Genomic DNA, 19,080 nt, shown 5'->3' on the forward strand with positions numbered 1-19,080 from the left:
TAAACAACCAATTAACAATTCAACACTTTCATTTCCCCCAACAAATAAATAATTAAACAATTCTCCCCTCCCTAACTATCCCTTGGTCCCTACCGTCTCCTTACCACTTCTCAAGGCATCCCGCTTTCACCCTGGGGCCATGCCCCTCCAGGTTAAAAACCTGTTTACCCGGGGTAGCCCGTTTGTGCAAACAGCACCACCCCCATCCTTTCCCGCACCATTCCCCCACTGTGCTTCCCTCACCCCACATCAAAAGGGTCCATGCCCCCAGCAACAGAAAAATCCTCCACTGGGGTGTTCTTTCTGCCCCACCCCTCCCACCATTCTTTCCTACTTCCAGCTCCTTACAATATCTCCCACCAGCAAGGTCAAATCAGCCAGATAATAACTATTTCTGAAAACTGACAAGTGGACACCATCCTCTGTGAATATCATGAAGCCTTCATAAACTATTTCTTTGTGGTCCAAAATCTTTACCGCTGCTGAGGCACAACATTTTACCATCTGTCTGTTTATCCCCTTCCTAGCCCGTTCTATCGCTCCCTCACTTCTCGCTCCCCTCCAAACTCTCTGCAGCAACAACTTAGTCCAAACTGCACATGCTTGGGGGCACATTTCTACGATCCATACCAAATCCCTTTTCATTTTTCTAAGAAGAGCCACACCTGTATCTCTTGCCAGGTAATTTTCCCAAGCATGAATGATCACCCCCTCTGGAGACCCATAGCGTTCCCTCAACCCTGCCAACATAGGCAGTAGCTGATCCCAGCAAAGCCCCCTAAATCAGACCATCTTACCAATGCCTCTTTATAGCTGCAACCCAATTGCCTGCCAAAAACCCTTTTCTCTGCTTCCTTCCCCACCCACTTAACAATAGAGTGCCCCACGATCCAAATGTGCGGCATCTCCCCCGGCCTCCGAGCAGCATCTGAAAAAGAAATTACTATATCACTTACAAATCACAACCATCCCCCCACATGCTACACTCCTGAGATCCTTCAATAACGTCTTTCAAACATCCCCTTTACCCAGGTCCCTGACGTACCCTTTGTATCTCCCGGACTTCCACCACCCAAAACTTTTCACCTTATCCTCTGATAAGCCTAACCTACTGCCTTCAGATGCTGCACCCATCCCAAATGAATGAGTTTCAAACTCTTCTGCCTTTTCCCTTACTGCTACCAAAACCTTTTGTAGTACCCCCAAAACCTGCGCCGCTAATACTGGAGCCCCATCCTCATGCTGAAAAGCCAAACCTGTCCTCCCCCCACAACGCTCCTTCCACACCAAACCTGTCTGAACTGGGCATAACTCCTTGCTCCCCCGACCCAGCAAAACCCAAGAGCTCTTTCCTTTTTAATCTGTTTTAGACCTCTTAATCTTGATGTCCAAACCTAACTCTTAAAATGAACATCATCCCACCGCAGTCCACTTACCCCACTTTTTCCCCCCACCAGCTCAGAAACCCTAAAGGCCCCAAAAAATAGCCATGTAAAGCAAGTCGCAAACAACTCTCCTTCCCAGGCCGACCAAAAAACCCCCCCACACAGCCCGACACAACCTTGTTAGCAGTTCCGCCAATACCGGTCTCTTCTTGTGCTTTTCCCTCTTACTTTCCCTTGCCCATCCTTCCAACATCCTCTTCGCCATTTCTCCACCGCTCAGCTGAAAACCCCAAAACCACTTCCCATAGAAAGCGATCCCTGCCAATTTCCCCGTTATAGTTGCCCTAGACCAGCCCCTATCCATACACCTCAATAGGAAGTTAGTGACATCATCCCTTCTCCGTTCTTCTGCATCCCCTCTACCCTTCCAACTACGAGCTCCCCCTCCTATGAAATCCTCCCAAGCTCTCCTGTACGCCTCTGTATATGCTGGAGCAAGCGAACCCTTCACCAATGCAATCGCTCTCAGCTTCCTATCTTCCACAGCTCCTCCGGAATCTGCTGCCCCTCCTGTTCCACTTCTGGAGCCAATCCACGTAATCTCTGCCATTGAAAACGAGATAATGCATCAGCGATGCCATTATCCTTCCCCGGCACATGTGTTGCCTTAAACACCACATTCCATTCCATGCAATGCAGAACAAACTCTCTCATCAGTCTCGCCACCCTCTGATCCCTTGCTGACTGCCTGTTCACTACATGAACCACGCATTTGTTGTCAATGTTGAAATTCACTTTCCTGTTTTGCAACTCCTTCCCCCACAACTCCACTGCAACCAGCAAAGGAAAAAATTCAAGGAATGCTATGCTCCTTCCTTCTTTCAACCAAAGTGATGGCCACTTCTCCGCACACCACTTTCCTCCCCAAAACACACCAAAACCTCCCGCACCTGCTGCATCTGAGAATATCTGCACCTCTCATGACACCGGATCTCCCTGCAACCACATGGACACTCCGTTAAAGCTCTTAAAAAAACGCAGCCAGATCCTACAATCTTCCCGAACTGCACCTGATACCCTTACCCGATGATGTGGGCACTTTGCTCACGCCATAGACCGCGCCATGTTTCTACAAAAAGTCTGCCCTGGGGCCACCACCTTGCATGCACAATTCAAATGCCCCACCAATCTCTGCATTTCCACCAGCATCATCTTCTTGGCCCCCACCGCTTTCTCCAGCAATCCTACCAGTTTGCTCACCTTGCTATGAGTCCAATTCAATCCCTAGAAATGTCAACACCACTGCCGGCCCTTCTGTTTGTCTTCTGCTAAAGGCACACCCAACTCCGCCATCAACTCCTGAAACAACTTTAGCATCTCCTCGCACTCCCTCTCTCTGTCTGCCCCGCTAATGAACAGAAAATCATCTAGGTAATGCAGTACACCTTCCCAACTGGAACTGTATTAGAAAACCCACTGTACGAAGGAACTGAAACGATCAAACAAGGCGCAGGAAATTGCGCACCTCATTGGCAAAGCTTTGTTGATGTATATGCGGTCCTCAAATTGCAATCCCAACAGCCACAAATCCTCCAGGTGCACCAGCAATAACCTGAAGGCTGCCTTAATGTCACACTTGGCCATGAAAGCCCCGTGCTCCGCTTTCCTCACCAAATCCACCGCCTGGTACACACTTGCATATACCACCCCGCACTCCTCAGGGGTAATTAAATCATTGACAGACATGCCCTCGGGCCATGACAAATGGTGTATCAATCGGAATTCCCCCGGGGCTTTCTTAGGTACAACACCCAGTGGGGATACAACTAAATCACCAGGCAGATCATCAAATGGCCCTACTACTCTCACCGCGCTATTTCCTTGCCCAATTTTTATCTTACCACCTCCACATTTTCCTTGGCGGACTTCAAATTTTCCACCCAGCGACGCACCATTGGCTCCTGGTATCCCAGCCTGAAACCATGACAAAAACCTTCTCCCAAAATCTGTGCCCCTTCCCTGTCCAGATAAAATTCCAGCCACTTCTCCAACACATCCAATTTAATTGGCGTAAAAGCCTTTCCCCACAACCCCTCTGCCCGATCCTCTCCCCCTCCCTCTGTCTCCTTGTTGGAAACACTGCGTGAGTGGGTGCTTCCCTGCACATTTGCTACATGTCTGAACCTGCATAAGTTCCTTGTGCAGCCGTCCTTATTAAATGCCCAACATGCCGCTGAGGGCTGCCCTCTGCCTCCTTCCCAAACCCCCTCATGGGCGGTGCGACCAAAAAAGGGCCGTAAAGGCACAGGCAAACCACTTGCTGTGTGCAATGTCGGGGCAGGCCTCGTTGGTGCCATTCACTGCAGCCATAGATCCAAGTCTATTTCTCCCCATGCAGCCTGACTGTCCTCTGCCATTCTTACTTTAAATTCTTCATCGTAACGCACCCACGCAAAGCCCCCAAAACTTGTAAAGGCCTTGCTGATCACATCCATATATTTTAGCAGAGCCACGCATCGCTCCGGAAATTTCTCGCAATAGACACTGGCGTATATAATAAATGCAATTTTCAATTGTCACTAGGACCCTTGGCCTCGATGCCTCACGTCCCAACCGTCGCCTGCCCAGAACCTTCCCTTCTCCTGTAAATACGTAAATAGGCTCGCTGGCCTTTGCAGCGCCAAAAATCACCCTTGGGGTAAACACTTCGCATTCCCCCCGGTGCCCCCCTTCTCACTGGGTATCTGTTCAATGCATAGCTTGGCATGAGTTGCTAACAATGAAACCCCTTTAATTGGCAAAACAATATTCAGAAATGATCCTGAGATATTAAATGACGACGATAAAGTCTATTAAACAGTATGCATCACCTTTGGGATCTGTTGGGTAGATAGCAGCTAATGTTCCCTCTCGGCAAAGCTCCATTGCCAATGTCTAATTTTCCACAGGTGTCTGCGTGTGTCTGTAATAATAATTACTCAGGTGAATTTTGCGAACATCCGCCTGACCCCTGCAAGCAAGGCTGCTACCCTGGAGTACCGTGCAGCGGCAACACGCCTGTCTGCGGCCCATGCCCGCCTGGCATGACGGGAGATGGAATAAGCTGTGCTGGTAAGGGGAGCTCCTGTTTTTTCAAAGGACATTGCAAATCTAAATCCTTGTCATATTAATGCTGCATCACGATCTTCTGACTCCATGCTTCCTCATTGACAAAAGTCTGCAAAATGTACTGGTGTCATTTGTGTGCATAGAAAAATGTTCCTTCGACCTAAACAACACATTCATCATTCACGCCAAAATACCTAAAGTATAGTTTAAAGGAGACACGCCTTTTCCTTCAAAATATGAAGCATATTGTTCCTTACTTATGATGTTTTAACTTATAACAGTTACCAATGAAGACATTCTTCCATCTAACATATTTTCAATTTTTGTAAGAATTTCCCTATCTTCATTTTTTCTCAATTTTGCAAATTGATTCCAAGCACTGAAATAGGACGTGACATCAGAGAACAACAGGAAGTGACATCAGAGAACGACAGGAAGTGCACTCTGTTTACAGCAGCTTGAGTGGACATAACACTTTTTTGTTTTGTTTGGGCTATTAGGTATCGATTGCAAAACCAATACGCCTAATCTTTTGCATTAGAGTACATATAGGGAGAAATGGCATAAGGAGGGACACACAACTTGTAGGTGTTTGGTTATTTATCCACCCATTGACTGACCACTTTCCTAATCCCTATGGCCATTCCCACCCAGTTCCTGCCCCTCCACGCTGAAAACACCTCCTCATGGGAACTCATGGGAACTCTTTGAGCTCGCTTTAATCAAGCCTTATCATTAAACTTTGCACAGGAAGTGCTTGTAAGTGTTTGTTCAAAGCATTCCTCTGAGAGTTAATTATTTGATCAGTGTTGTAAATCCACTACTGGCATAAAATAAAATTCTTAACTAGGTTGCCTTCAGCCACTCAATATATAAGCACTCTGCTTGTGCTTCATGAAAGTCCTCTTAAAAACAAGCATTGGCAAAGTCAGCAGTTTTGGCTTGTGTGTAGGTATTAGACATTTGCAAGGCACTACTATTAGATGCACAGGTAATCGCACCATTTTGAACCTGCTGCCTTCAATGGCAAGTTAATACCACTATGGCTGTGCCTGGCAAGTCCCATTCCCATGCCTACACACGAGCCCACATTGTAAGCATTGCCAATGCTTGTTTCATTTACTTTCCATCTGGTGGCTCCTGCCATCTCTTAGCATGGCAAACACGTTGTTTGGCAAATTGTGACAAATGCAATCGATAGTTTAGTAGGGCTTGGATAACGTACTCCTTTACCAGAGATGATAAGCAGTGTGATTGTCGCACCAAGTGGGGCCGTCCCTGTGTCTATCGACCACTTTGAGAATGATGGTTAGTGGAGTTCTCTGTGTATGGTATATTTTCTGTGCATTGGATATCCATTGGATATGTTTAGTTCTGTGGATATATAGCTAATGATGAAGGAGACGGTAATAGGGATTGTTTGCTTGTCATAGTGATAGAAAGTCTGCACCCACCATAAAAGCCTCGAATCAGTGGTGGTCCCCTGGGTAGTGTTTGGGTTGAGACCTTTGATATATTTAGATAATCCAGTCCATTCACACGGGTCTATGAGGAGGTGTGATTTCTGATGTATAGATAGAGCTGGTCCATGTCTTCACATCCTGGGACTGGACTGTGTCTGTCGTTGTCCCGCGTTTACGCCCTAAGGGTTATTGAGATGTGCATCGGAAGATGGGGCTCTGTGGTGGAGGACGGAGTTCCAGATCTTCCACCAACAGGCTGGTGAGGTATGTTTGAGTTCTGGTATCCTGCCACCTCCCTGTTTAAGAGTCCTGGCCTTACTTCCTACCTTGTTTTCCTCCTGAGCAGTCACCAACAGTCTTGTGCCTAAGGGGGCCTGTCCTGCACCCCTGTTATCTCCTCTACACACGACCTATCTGCCTGCATCTCCGTGATGCTTAACCACATGCTCTTTCCTTCGCCGGTCCATTGCTCACACTTATACAACCTCATTCTTGCAACCTCTCCTCTCTTCCCTGCTGTCCTCTTTCTCCTTCTACTCAGTTTCTATGACCTTCTCTCTCTCAGTAATCTTTCCTTCAAACTCCTCCCAATGTCTCCCTCCGAGTTCCACCTCAGGTCTTTATCCTCCTTCTGTATGTTCTCCCTCCCCTCCTTTGGATCATGTTCCCTAGCCTCCCACTGGGGTCTCTTTCTGGCGCCCTCTGTGTACCTCCTACCACGCTACCTTATCCACTCACTCTCCCTATCTAGATAATATACTTCAATCTCCTCCTCGAGTCTCCTTACCTCACTCTCTTCCTTCTGAATACATAACCAACCTTCTTCTTCTCTATCTCTATCTCTCTCTCTCTCTGTCTGCCTCTCTCTCTCACTCTCTCTCCAAAATCTTCTCTGAATGTCTTCTTCTAACCTCCTCCTCATGCCCCCTTTCCACCTCCCTGACACTCTCACAACTTCTGACTCCTCTGTCTGAATATTCCATTCAACTTTCTTCTTAGTGTTCTCTCTCCCCCCCTCTCTCTCTCTCTCTCTCCTCACCTCCCCTCGCGCTCTCTCTCTCTCTCTCTGTTTCTCTCTCTCTCTCTCTCTCTCTCTCTCTCTCTCTTTCCTCACCTCCCCCGTCCTCTCTCTCTCTCTCTCTCGCCTCACCTCCCCCGCCCTCTCTCTCTGTCTCTCGCTCCCTCTCTCGCTCACTCTCTCTCTTTCTCCTCTCTTTCTCCTCTCTCTCTCTTCTCTCTCTCTCTCTCTCTATCTCTCTTTCTCCTCTCTCTCTTCTCTCTCGCTCTCTTTCTCTCGCTCTCTCTCTCTCTCTTTCTCCTCTCTCTCTCTACTCTCTTCTCTCTCGCTCTCTCACTCTCCTCTCCTATATATCTTGTCTCACCATCTCTTTCTTTACGCCCTCCTCTGCATTTATGCATTTGTTCATATACCCCTCTCTCCTCCTACCAGCTACTGCTTCCTGTGCACCTTACTCCATCTCCTCCTTCTTCCACCCGTCTCTTCTGCTTCCACCAGGCTTCTTTCTCTCTGTGTGTTGCTTCCTCCACCTCTCTCTCCGCTCCCAGCACCTTGTTTGCCAACTCCCCGAGCCCACACTACCACCCTTGTCCCATCTCCTCTTACAGGCGCTTAGCTCCAATCATTGGGCCAACCTACACGGAAGTGAGGACACCTGTGAATACTTGTGATTGCCAGGACAGGTTTGGGTCTTTAGTTTCCATGGGTTTCTATCACTTATCGGCAATGTCTTCTTTCCGTGGTGTTGACATGGACGTGGTCATCCTTAGACTTGGGATCCATCTTGGCACTCATAGACGTGTTCTGGGCAGCCACGAGAGGTCTGCCCTCTTGTGCTCTCTCTGACCAACCATGGCCATAATGGCTGGGCATCTAAACCTTTGGAATATCCCTGTTGTGTAAAACTGTGTAAGACTTGTAGGTATTCTTTTCCAACTAGGTTGCCACTAAAGGGGACTGTCGCTTGCAGGGGCTATACGGTATTGCTCCACTTAGAGTACTTCAGGCTGCCTTAAAGGGACAGGGGCACTAAGGGTAGGCCACCCAATGGTAATCCTCTGCCTTAGACTTGGGGTGCATTGAGGTGGTTTGAGGGACCTCCCGAGTGCCTCCTCTGGGCACTGCATCATATGGTGGGTGGTGATGCCCAGCCCCTGGAACACCTGCATCCACTACTCCAAGGCTCAGTCAGCAGACTTCATAACAGACCATGGTACTTTCTAGACTAGAGCGTGACTATCCCTCGCACTTGCCCGTGTTTCTCTTGGACCTTCTAAACTACTATGATACCCATGCCCCCCAGTTTCCCATAAGCTGAGCTCCTTGTTTCTATGTTTGACTGTTAGTCCTTGTTGCGCTCATATGCCTCTGGGTTCTGAGGAGCTTGTTACAAATTTGTAAAGTTGTTCTGATTATCAATCCTGCTTTTTTAGAATCCCTCCTGATCAAAAGTGCTCCTACCCCAGTACGATATATAATAAAAGTGCAGTATAACTCACCTAACCATTTAATATCTTCTGCCACGCCCTTGGTCTTCGAGAGAACATTGTAATGTACTTATCTGACAGGAGATATGTATTGCTAGACGAAATGAAAAGGACTCTGATACAGTGTTAAAATAAACAACTTTTGAGAGAATTAGTAAGGATTACTCTAGATCAGATAAAAAGGGCTTGAGGAAGACGTACAGATACTCATGTATTGAGGCGTGGTAATAAAGTAGCCACCCATTAAGAAGAAACAACGCAAGTCACTTCACCCACACCTGTTACATTATCATCATCATCAGTGCCCACCAATCGGAATTGCAGAAGACGTCTTTGTTTGATAATGTCGATTTCAGGAATTGAGACATGCTTCACCATCATTGGACCTGGGTGCCCCCTTTCCATGAAATAAAGGACGGGGGCCATCGGAGGTGTCACGGCCCATGCTCCTATAAAATCAGACCTTTGATTGGACTTCTGCCACCTTTTCATTAGACCGATTCCCTTGCATGGTGAAGGTTGTAGCACTGCTAACAGACAGTGACATTACCACTAAACTGGTGGAGACAGCACTTGAGAACACAGTACACAAAATGCGTATGACTTACACAAAACAGTGTGATTACAAAAGTTGAGGACATTTCTCAAATACTATGACAATATATTAAACTTGGTTGAATAATGTTGCTAGCTATATTTCCAGAAAATTTCTTGTTTTAATGCTAATAATCAATCATATTTTACATAAGCCATAACGGCCACATGCAATACAACACTTCAAAACACACCTTCTAGGAATAAACTATATTGTATTCTGTTTAATTATAAGGTTCAAACGTGTGATACAATTCTATAGCATATGCTCCTAACTAACCCTACTACCGATGTGTTCCACTTACAGATCTTGATGAGTGTTCTCTGGGCAGCTCGTGTTCCTCACGCGCCACCTGTACCAACACGGTCGGAAGCTACAAATGCACATGCAATTCTGGATTTAATGGTGAGTTCTGAAAACCACCCGGCGGAATCGGTATGGGCCTCAGATGGGAAGGTGTCAACATAGACTTGTGGCTGGGTCATGAATGCAGCCGACCGCAACTGGCCACAGGGTCTCGGGCACAAGCAGGGTTAGTCCAGAGGATCTAGACTTGTGGTTCTGTCATGAATGCGGCCCATCGCAACTGGCCAAAGGTTCTCGGTCACAAGCCGGGTTAGTCCAGAGGATCTAGACTTGTGGTTGGGTCATGAATGCGGCCCATCGCAGCTGGCCACAGGTTCTCAGTCACAAGCTGGGTTAGTCCAGAGGATCTAAACTTGTGGTTCTGTCATGAATGCGGCCCACCGCAACTGTCCACAGGGACTCGGCCACAAGCAGGGTCACAAGCAGTGTTATTCCAGAGGATCTGTGTTATATTTTTGTATTTTATATTTCTTAATAGAAGGGTACAGAAATCCATCAAGAGAAGATACTTATACACTTAAATAATCTCATAAGACCTTTAATAAAGTGTCAGATGTCAAACGACAATAAAGGGAAAAAGCAAAGATAACGATGACTACAACAGATCCACAGGTTTAAACTTAAGTGCAGATGCATTATTTATAAGGCCTTCTGGTACAGTCAACCTTGCTCCAATCACCCATAAAAAGGCCCAAGTGATGCAATCAAACTCTTTCTCTGCTCTATCGAGCAGGCACTGGGCCAGCGGCGGTTACGATTGAACAGAGTTCTCTATAACTACCACTGACAAGTTGGCATTTTAGGCACAGTCTCGACTTCCCTGCACCAATCTATTCACTGCATCCGCCCATCAGGCAGCATCTAATTTAGCATAGATTAGTCCGTCCCCTTTCATTAATGGGACAGGCCAATGTGATATTGTAAACTCTGAGTGCCTGCCAGTATTTGAGAAAATTCCTATTTCAGAACAGGCATATGTTTTAGGAGTTTGATCCTAACACAGCCTGAAATAAAGTCATAAAACCATTGACACAACTCTATAAGGTATCCTGCCCTCCCTGGTAGCCTTCCTTGAAAAGATTGGTTTGCCTAAAAGATTTATTCAAATGTGTAGTGGATCTCTGAATTCTATCACTGGCTTTCAAGAATATTGGAAACCCCTCTAAAAGAGCACCCATGGAATCCAGGATCTGGTCCTTGTTTACCCGTGGCCTTCTGTATGTGAGTTAGCATAAAACGACAGAAATGCCTGTGCAATCTCTTTCCATCGATTACCCATTTTCCTCAGTCACCAATAAGAGCAATTATCTTAGATTAGGCTTCTAGTTTGGAAGTGAAAAGGTTTTTTCCCTATTAGATCTGACCAATCAAGTATTTGCCATCATTGACTATTCACCTTGTATTCAATTTCAACTAGAATATAGGCAAAATATCAAATTATAATGACAATAATTCATCTTGCTCTCTCCCCGGTGGTCACTTATTTTCCAACAATGTTCTGTGCTCAACTTCAAAAATCTTAAATTCATGTAAAATGCTACTGAAATCAATAATTTGTCCTTGCATTTTCTTATCAAGAAGGATGCAATAATGCCTCAAACATACAAAATACACCTTCTGACGATCCCATTGCATAGAGGGCCTTATAGCTCCCACAGAAATCATCAATACGTTTCCAGATCTTTTTTCCTTCCATTCAATTAATTCCGGTTTAGCTCACAATTTACAATTGAAAGTCCACATGGGACGCACACCAGGAACCCCACTATCTTTCAATGTAATGTAAACTAGAGCATGATGGGAGATCATATGCCAGAGTGGTCTGTCTCAGAATTTAGAGATACATGTCGAGAGATCCAAAAGAAAATTGATTCACAAATAGTTTGGGGCAGAAGAGAGAAAAGAATATTTCTTTTCTAAATGGATATTTTCATCCACCAAGAATCAATCCATTTAATAGCAAGTTCCACATGCTCCAACGAGTGACATGTCTGGCAGGAAGCTGACATTGATGAGTGATAGAGCAAAGGATGACAATTGAAATGACCCCTATTTAGAACTGGATATGCCCAGATAGCTAGTATGCTCATGATCTCCTGAGAAATGACAGGGTTGTTACCATTTGGTGCATAAATTGATGAACCCCTAAATGGTACCTCCATATCGTAATATAGCTAATACCTAGCTGCCCTAAATGGCCTGGGAGCTTCCATTACGTCTATGTATGGTTTGGGGTCTGCAACCTTTGGCTGGCTATCTAGATGTTTTCGACTCCAACTCCAATGAACCCCTGCAGCAACGTCAGTGACCATGGGCATTGTAGTCCAAAACATCTGGAGAGCCATAGGATGCAGTAGCCTGCATTATATATTAAGATTGCTGCCCCCCACCCTACATCGTACAGTTAGAAAGTTTTGACTTTACAAAGCCAGCCACCCTGATCATATCAACGAGACCAATATAGGCATGAAAAGGTTACACGTCTAAAAGTCAATACATTCCAAACAGTCTACCCCTATACAAAAGAACTCAAAAGCTGGAATCACTACAATACCAGAAATAATAGTTGCTAATATAGCCACACAAAAATAAACTAAATTCCCAGAAAAGCCCTCTGCTTAATCCTTCTATACATGGTTTCCTCTCCACTGCATTTGTCCCCTTACCACTTGTATGCTGCTTTTCACCCACCTATGTGCCCCTTCCCTTCACAGATGCCAAGCCAGTCCAGAGGCTCACCAATGTAGCCTTACCATGCAGTTGCATGGCAGAGCATCAATATTACTCCTTGAAGAGCTGACTTTTCAAGTAAGCAAGCAGCCAGCCTAATGTTAAACTGTTCTAAAGATGGTAATCATAATGACAGGGCATAGGTAGTTCTGCAATAATATGTCCAAAACATCTAAATATAAACAACTAAGCAATAAACCCTGAGCTGTGGGGGCATTACCACTTCATGTAACGCCCTGGGACCATAGTTACAGGCTTGAGTGAAGCGGTAGACCCCCCTCCCCCCAAGTGAGGGGTTTATTGCTATTAGTACCCCAGCAGGTAAGACCGGGGTACTGATAATGTCTTTCTTAAGTTGCAAGACGCCTGTCGCATCTAGCAAATGAAAACATAATAAGAAAATGGCCGCCACAGAACAGGAATAAGGGACTTTACGAAAAAACTAAGAAAATGTAAACATAAAAGATGGCCAACAGGGAGCAGGGACTACACGTAGTCCCTTCTCCCTTTCCATGGCAGCCAGGACGCATTTTCAACCGGCCCGCCAAAGCATTTGTCAGGCTGGTAACGACCCGACGAGGGCCGATGAGTTTGCTTGTAACATGCTCATTGTCCCATGCCGGGTACTAATAGGCAATAATATGGCAAGATGAATACAAATATGGGTAGAACTTCAATTACCCTTTAGGGTAAGGATGATATATTTTCTCCTGTTGATTCAAGGAACAGCATAAGGGTCTAACTCTGATTTGTCTGAATAGGCAGAACATCGGGGCACAGTCTTTCCCTGTTTTTATTGTGCATTTGCCCATTCCGATTGCCTCATGCAAAGGGAAGGGCAGATCTGGAGAGGGGATTCTGCACCTGTGAAGTATAGTTCTCCAGGGGACTGGGAATCCTGAGCCAAAGAAAACATTCTGATTCCCCTAGGACTAAAGGACTTCCACAAAAGATTCCCAGATCATGTGGTGTAGAGCCCACACTATGCATGGCCTTTCTAAGCAATCTTGCCAGGATCTCTGATTTTTGGGCCCTTCTGAGCACGCATGCAATTAATCCCTGATGCACCTCCTGCATATGAGGGGTGTTAGGGAGATTTCTCACACACATGCTAAATTCCTTCTACCTTAGAGCTCTCCAGCTCTTTTGCTATATTTTTGGGCTTTGAACTTTTCATTTTCAATGTGTTTTACTTTATGCTCATGGACTATGGAGTCTCACCCACCCCATAGGCATCATCTTTTTACTGTGTGTATGAAAATAGCCTTTGGTTCCATTTGAAGCTATGGTGGTAGCCTCAAACTCAAACCCGGTAATCCACTTTTATTTTAACCTGGTTCGGGTCGAGTTTCTTTGCCATATCTTTTTGTAAAGGTCTTTCTAGTGTTTTACTCTGTGCGCCAAACCAGGTTTGGTTCCTTCGTTCACCGTCCCTTTGGCGGGCTTCTGCACAGAAGACCTCCTTAGGCGCCTGAGTGTCTGGGTGGACAGGATGTGAGGGAGGGGTTTGAGGCCACCTGCACAGGGTCTCCTTGGAGACCCAAGTCACATTCTTGTTTGATTGGCTAGGTAGCTGCCCTGCCAGGACACCCACCCTGCTGTGTGATTGACAGCCAGGCTGTGTGAATGGGGGATTTGGTGCATAAAAAGCCTGTCTCCGGGACTGGAAGGCAGAATCGCCACTGGATCGAGAGAACCAAATAGAAGCTGAAGGAAGATGACTGCTGCAACTACTGGACACCCGGTGAAGCCCTGCTGCAGGTCCGAATCGCCTGAAACTTCGACGACAGAGGAGATCTGCAAGGAATCTTCTTCCCTTGAGCTTGGTGGGGACAACCAGCACGCCAAACACCAGACACTGGTCCTCATCCTGGTCGAATTTACGATGCATCGCTGCAGTAGATCGGAAAGCCAGTGGGAACAGAACCAGTTTGGGTATTAAGGAGCACACCTTTTATTCGTCGTTTTGCTCCGCTGCTGGCTACTTCCCTGGGCAGTGCAGGACCCCTCAGCCGTCCTCCTTCTTGTCACCACAACGGAAGCTTCAGGAACCCCGAGCCTGCAGGAACTGCCAGGAACAACTGATTCAGCTACAGCATTCTTCTTCTTTAAAGGTACTGTGCAAATTCGGTCATTCGTTCCGTCCGACCGCAGTGAAAGCGCAGGAAATCTTTTGCCTCTCCAAAGGCTTGTCCTTCTCATCTCCTTTAAGTAACTTTTCCTCCGACCAACTTCGTTTGAAACTCTTGGCAAAGACTTAACCGTGAACTACTTTGAAGTGTGATCCTCTGCAAAGACTCTGACTCCTTAACATTGGCCCAGACCTATTGACTTGAATCCTAGTTGTAGTAGCCTTTTCTAGATTGCCCTGCCTATAACTTGTTGGTGCTATTGATTTTGGATAACCTTGTCTTTTGGAGTGCCATTATGGTCACACTTCATTTTGAGCTTAACTTGTCCAGAATTGATTGGGTGTTGTTGTAGTATATCAAGATTGTGATTTTCTGCTGCTTTGTGATAGTGAACTGTTTTATAAATGATGGTGTAAATAAATATATATTCTTTTACTCAGAAACCTTGAATCAGTGTTTGTTTGAACCATAGTGATTGGTGTCCTTTGTGTAATCTCTTGTACTGCTCACTTTACTCTTGAGATAAGTCTGGCTGCTCAGCCACTGCTACCACATAATGGTGTAGTACAGGCTTGTACCAAAGGTGAAATTGTACTTACACTTGTAGTCTTAATTGTGTGTAGTGTTCCCAAAGTGTAAGGCACATGATTCTGCCTAACACGGGACAGACCAGATACGAGGCAAACATGTTGAACAAGCAGACTCACCATGTCTAAGGCCACTATGTTTTAGTGGAGGTCCTTTTGGTCTGGAAACTAATGGTACAGAGGTCTGGAAGTGCTTTGCTTTCAGGGTGCCCTGTTAGGTGCTGCTTGGTTTGGATCAATGGGAAGCTATTTAGGGGACCAAAACACCAAAGTGGGTCAATTTGCATGAAATGCCTATAGAAGTAGTCACATGCTCATACCAGATCCGGGTTTGCTTGTGTTGAAAAAGGCTTGGGTGGATAAAATTACTCCGCATGAGAGCAAGTATTATTATCGGCTGAGAGGTCCTCTGATTGACAGGACAACAATCTCTCTCATTTTGTTGTTGGGCAAAGATCGCTCAAGCCGGAGTCACTTCAATGCAGTGTCTATGGACATATTCAGAGCTCCAGAAATACCCAATGGGTGCTATTGATCATGAGATAAATAGTTGACAAAAACGATTTCGGTGGTAAAAGGTGCTGTGAGGGGCTAAGGCCGGATATCCGGTCCCCAGATTGGCCACTGATTCCAGGGTTATCCAAACATGTTTTGCCATCCCCGGCTGGACTCCACCAAAATCTCAGTATTGGCACTCACATGTCTTTATAGGTTTTTCAAACTTTGCATTTGTTTAGATTCTTTCCCTCAGTCTTCTCCAGGTCTCCTGGACAAGATCATTAGTTGTTTAGGACTCATAGCCATTGCGACTATGGCGCAGGACTAGTGCTGACCCGTCCATCCATAGCTGAGAGCATAGCTCAGGGGAAACGCGTGTGCATTCTAAGAAAGACAACACAAAGCAATCCCAGTCCTGTGCTTAGAGATTGGTCCCCAATATTAAGGATGTTATCATTTAATTAAAGGTCTTGACACCAAATTACATCTTGCGCAGGATGTATCTAGCGATACTTGTTCCTAATTTGTTATCCCTCTTGGTTTTCGTATGAGCCCCTGGAGTTGTTATGTCTGGGCCTCTAGCTGCTTAAAGAAGAGGTATTCAAGCAGATCCTCCATAATCCGGCTGTTCAATTCTCTAATGTCTCCTGACCACATGCTCGAGTTGCCCATAAGTTTTCCAACCAATTTTCCCTTGAGCCCTTTGCATCACGAGCAAGCACAAGCTGAGTGTGCTTTGTCTCTCCATTTTCTATTAATAACCCACTAATAATAATTCACTGAAAGATTGTTTGCTTTAAAAGGCCCAGTAAAATAGGGACAGGTATATATTTTCAACATGTATCCACAATACACTATGCTCTTTACCGGGCCAGTTAGTTTGTTTTGTTTTATTGTAAATATGATAGTAAATAAGTGAATTCAAAATGCAACATATGCAATCACCTTGTAATGATTGAAAACCATGTTACTTACAAGTCCACCTGCAAAGCTTTTCTCCCTGAACACCTCCTGAGTGATCCCAGGTCTTAAATGCCTCCAAAAGTGTGTGTTCTATATAATCCGGCGTGTAGATTGCATGTGTGTCCGGTTGTACCAATGCTGCCAGGTGACAGATCAATGAGCCATGTTTTTATTTGTAGGCCACGTGGTACATTTTTGCAGGGAAAACCTACAGCAGGGGGTCTGCAACCTGTGGCCCTCTAGATGAGTTGGACAATGATGTATATGATCCCTCACCATTGGTCATGCTAGGTGGGGCTGATGGGACTTACAGCCCATAACACGTGGAGACCCCAATGTTACTGACCCCAGAATTGTGTCCTTTTTTTATGCCAAGGTCTGAATGCTTTTCTTGTACCTTGCTAGGTGATGGATTTTCCTGCGTTGATGTGAATGAGTGCAATAGTACAACACTCTGCAGTAGCTATGCGACGTGCACGAACACCGCTGGTAGTTACACCTGCGCGTGTAACCCGGGATACCAAGGTAACTCAAGCAGGACTCTCTCTGTTTTCCTGACACTGTCCTGTATTAGTGCACACGGGATTATAAATGTTATTTATGATATTTTATTATGGCTTTTCAAACCAAGATTACAATTAGTGTGTGCACACCGTTCGGTTTAGAATGTGTATATGCAAGAGTTATCTCTCCTCAAACACACACACACACACACACACAGTCACCCATGCACATAGTTACTGCACATCTTATGTTTGACTTACGTAGCCATAGTACAGGATACGGAGGGGCACAGGGACAGAATCCACCCCACACAATATTGGGCACCATTTCCTTCTTATTGGGGCAGCATGGCCCAGCTGTGCTGGTGCCACCTGCGGCACTTGTCTATTCATGTCATTCCCTTGGCCTTGAGGAAAGTGCAAACAGGTGCCTTAATTTGCTGCTGAGGACTTTGGACGCCACATGTGCTTCCCAAGTCTGCTGACTACTACTGAATCTGCAACCTTGTCACTGCTAAGCCATTCACAACCCCAGGAGCGTGGCTGGGAGTTGGGGGGGCTCTATAGCCAGGGTATTTTGGTTGTAGCCCCGGATAGAAGCTCAGGGGCTAGCAAAGGTCTATCTAGACCGAGTACTGACATTCCCAACATTAGCGTAGCCCCGGATCTTTTCCAGACATAGCAACACCCCTGTACAAGCCACTCACCCATCTTTGTGCAGGAATTAGACCTTCTCTGAAGTTGAAATATACAAGTTGGCCTCTGAATATGCCTGAAGCTTTTGCACATTGATAGCTGCTTCATACTGTCCACCCCATTCCGGCTGGCCCCTCAATAAATGGGACCACTCAGAATGCTGCTACTGCTCCAAAGACTACAGGTTTTATTTACATACAATTGGAGCTATCTTATAGATCAACACAAATCAGTTTAGGATGTGATTATGTCAAGGCAACCCACTTCTGAGTTTTCCAATTCCCGTGGGATTGCATCATTTCCATAATTTGTGCCTTGGTAATACACCTGAAATAAACAAGCTCAAGCTGTGGAAATCAGTGGATGAGTGGCAGCGGCCATCATTTCATTTCACATCTCCACTGTGTGCTTGTGTGCAATGCACAGATCATCAATCATTCACCAGATGCATATTGTGAGGAGCCCACAATCGTGCATGCATGTCAGGCTTTGGGAATGTTCTGCTCCATCGCCTCCAGGTATGTTGCCGCTTCACCATACAGTCAACACCTCACATCCAAGCATTGCATTCTGGGGACCAATTTCCAAAATTCTCCATTCTATAGTGTTTACCCCCAAGGATGCAAAACCTGTAAAGCCATGTATCACAGCACCCATCTTTATTTTGACAGCGCAGATTGGAGAATTCCCGTAACAATGCACATGTCCAAATAGTGTTTCAAAATGTACAAACATGTGTGAGACTTGCTTTGCCATGGTAGATCAGTTCACAATGACTTCGACGCAATGTTCTCTTGACTTTCATTAGGCAACGGAACATCCTGTGATGATGAGGACGAGTGCAGCAGGCCCAACCTGTGCAGCCAAACTGCCGTCTGCACCAACACCCAGGGAAGTTACATGTGCAGCTGCAAACCTGGATTCCAAGGTAAGTCCACACTGGTTCCCCGTTGCTTGTATCAGGTGTTGTCTGCCTCTGCTGTGTCTCAATATCAAATGAGTATGTCCTATCCTTGCCTCTTCCGTATGAACTAGACATGCAAGCATGACCGATAGCACATATTCCTTGCGAGTATCAACATGTCATGGTCCATCTTCACTAAAGTTAGTCAAAGCAACGTTTTCTGTGTGAGCTAATATTAATAATCATTTATAATTGGTTATTTATAACACACTTAATACCCAGAGGTTTCTAAGCGCGGACCCGGGATCGAACCTGTGTGTCTCTGCATCGTCCTACCTCCACGGCGAGCACATTGCCCCTGAGCTATCCTCCCGATCCTCTGCAGATGAGAAAAACTTTAAACCCGGAGAGATACGCCTGAAGTCCCATTCCTGAAACTTCAAGGAAACAGGAACACTGTCACCTTAATCAGTTCACTGGGTTCAATTACTTGTACATAGATGCTGTAACATCAGAAATAAAACAGTGTGCTATGGCTTAAGCTGGCCTCACAGCAGTATTGCTCCAACTGTAAAAAGCGCCTTAAAATAAAAAAGAAATATGTCGACACCTTTCATGAAAACATTTGCCAACTTGAGGAATATG

At 45.7% G+C, this 19,080-nt stretch overlaps 1 protein-coding gene across 1 annotated transcript in view; it reads left to right on the forward strand.

Moving 5' to 3' along the window:
• The window catches only part of LOC138492812 (mucin-4-like), a 223,544-nt gene that overhangs the window by 132,714 nt on the left and 71,750 nt on the right, over positions 1-19,080 (forward strand). The window contains exons 19-21 of the mRNA XM_069620165.1: positions 9,363-9,461; positions 16,738-16,857; positions 18,340-18,459. Coding sequence (XP_069476266.1) covers positions 9,363-9,461; positions 16,738-16,857; positions 18,340-18,459 — 339 coding nt within the window. The remainder of the gene's footprint in view (positions 1-9,362; positions 9,462-16,737; positions 16,858-18,339; positions 18,460-19,080) is intronic.

The sequence above is a fragment of the Ambystoma mexicanum genome, chromosome 10 (genome assembly GCF_040938575.1).
Source record: "Ambystoma mexicanum isolate Mex_15411 chromosome 10, UKY_AmexF1_1, whole genome shotgun sequence".
NCBI lineage: Eukaryota > Metazoa > Chordata > Amphibia > Caudata > Ambystomatidae > Ambystoma > Ambystoma mexicanum.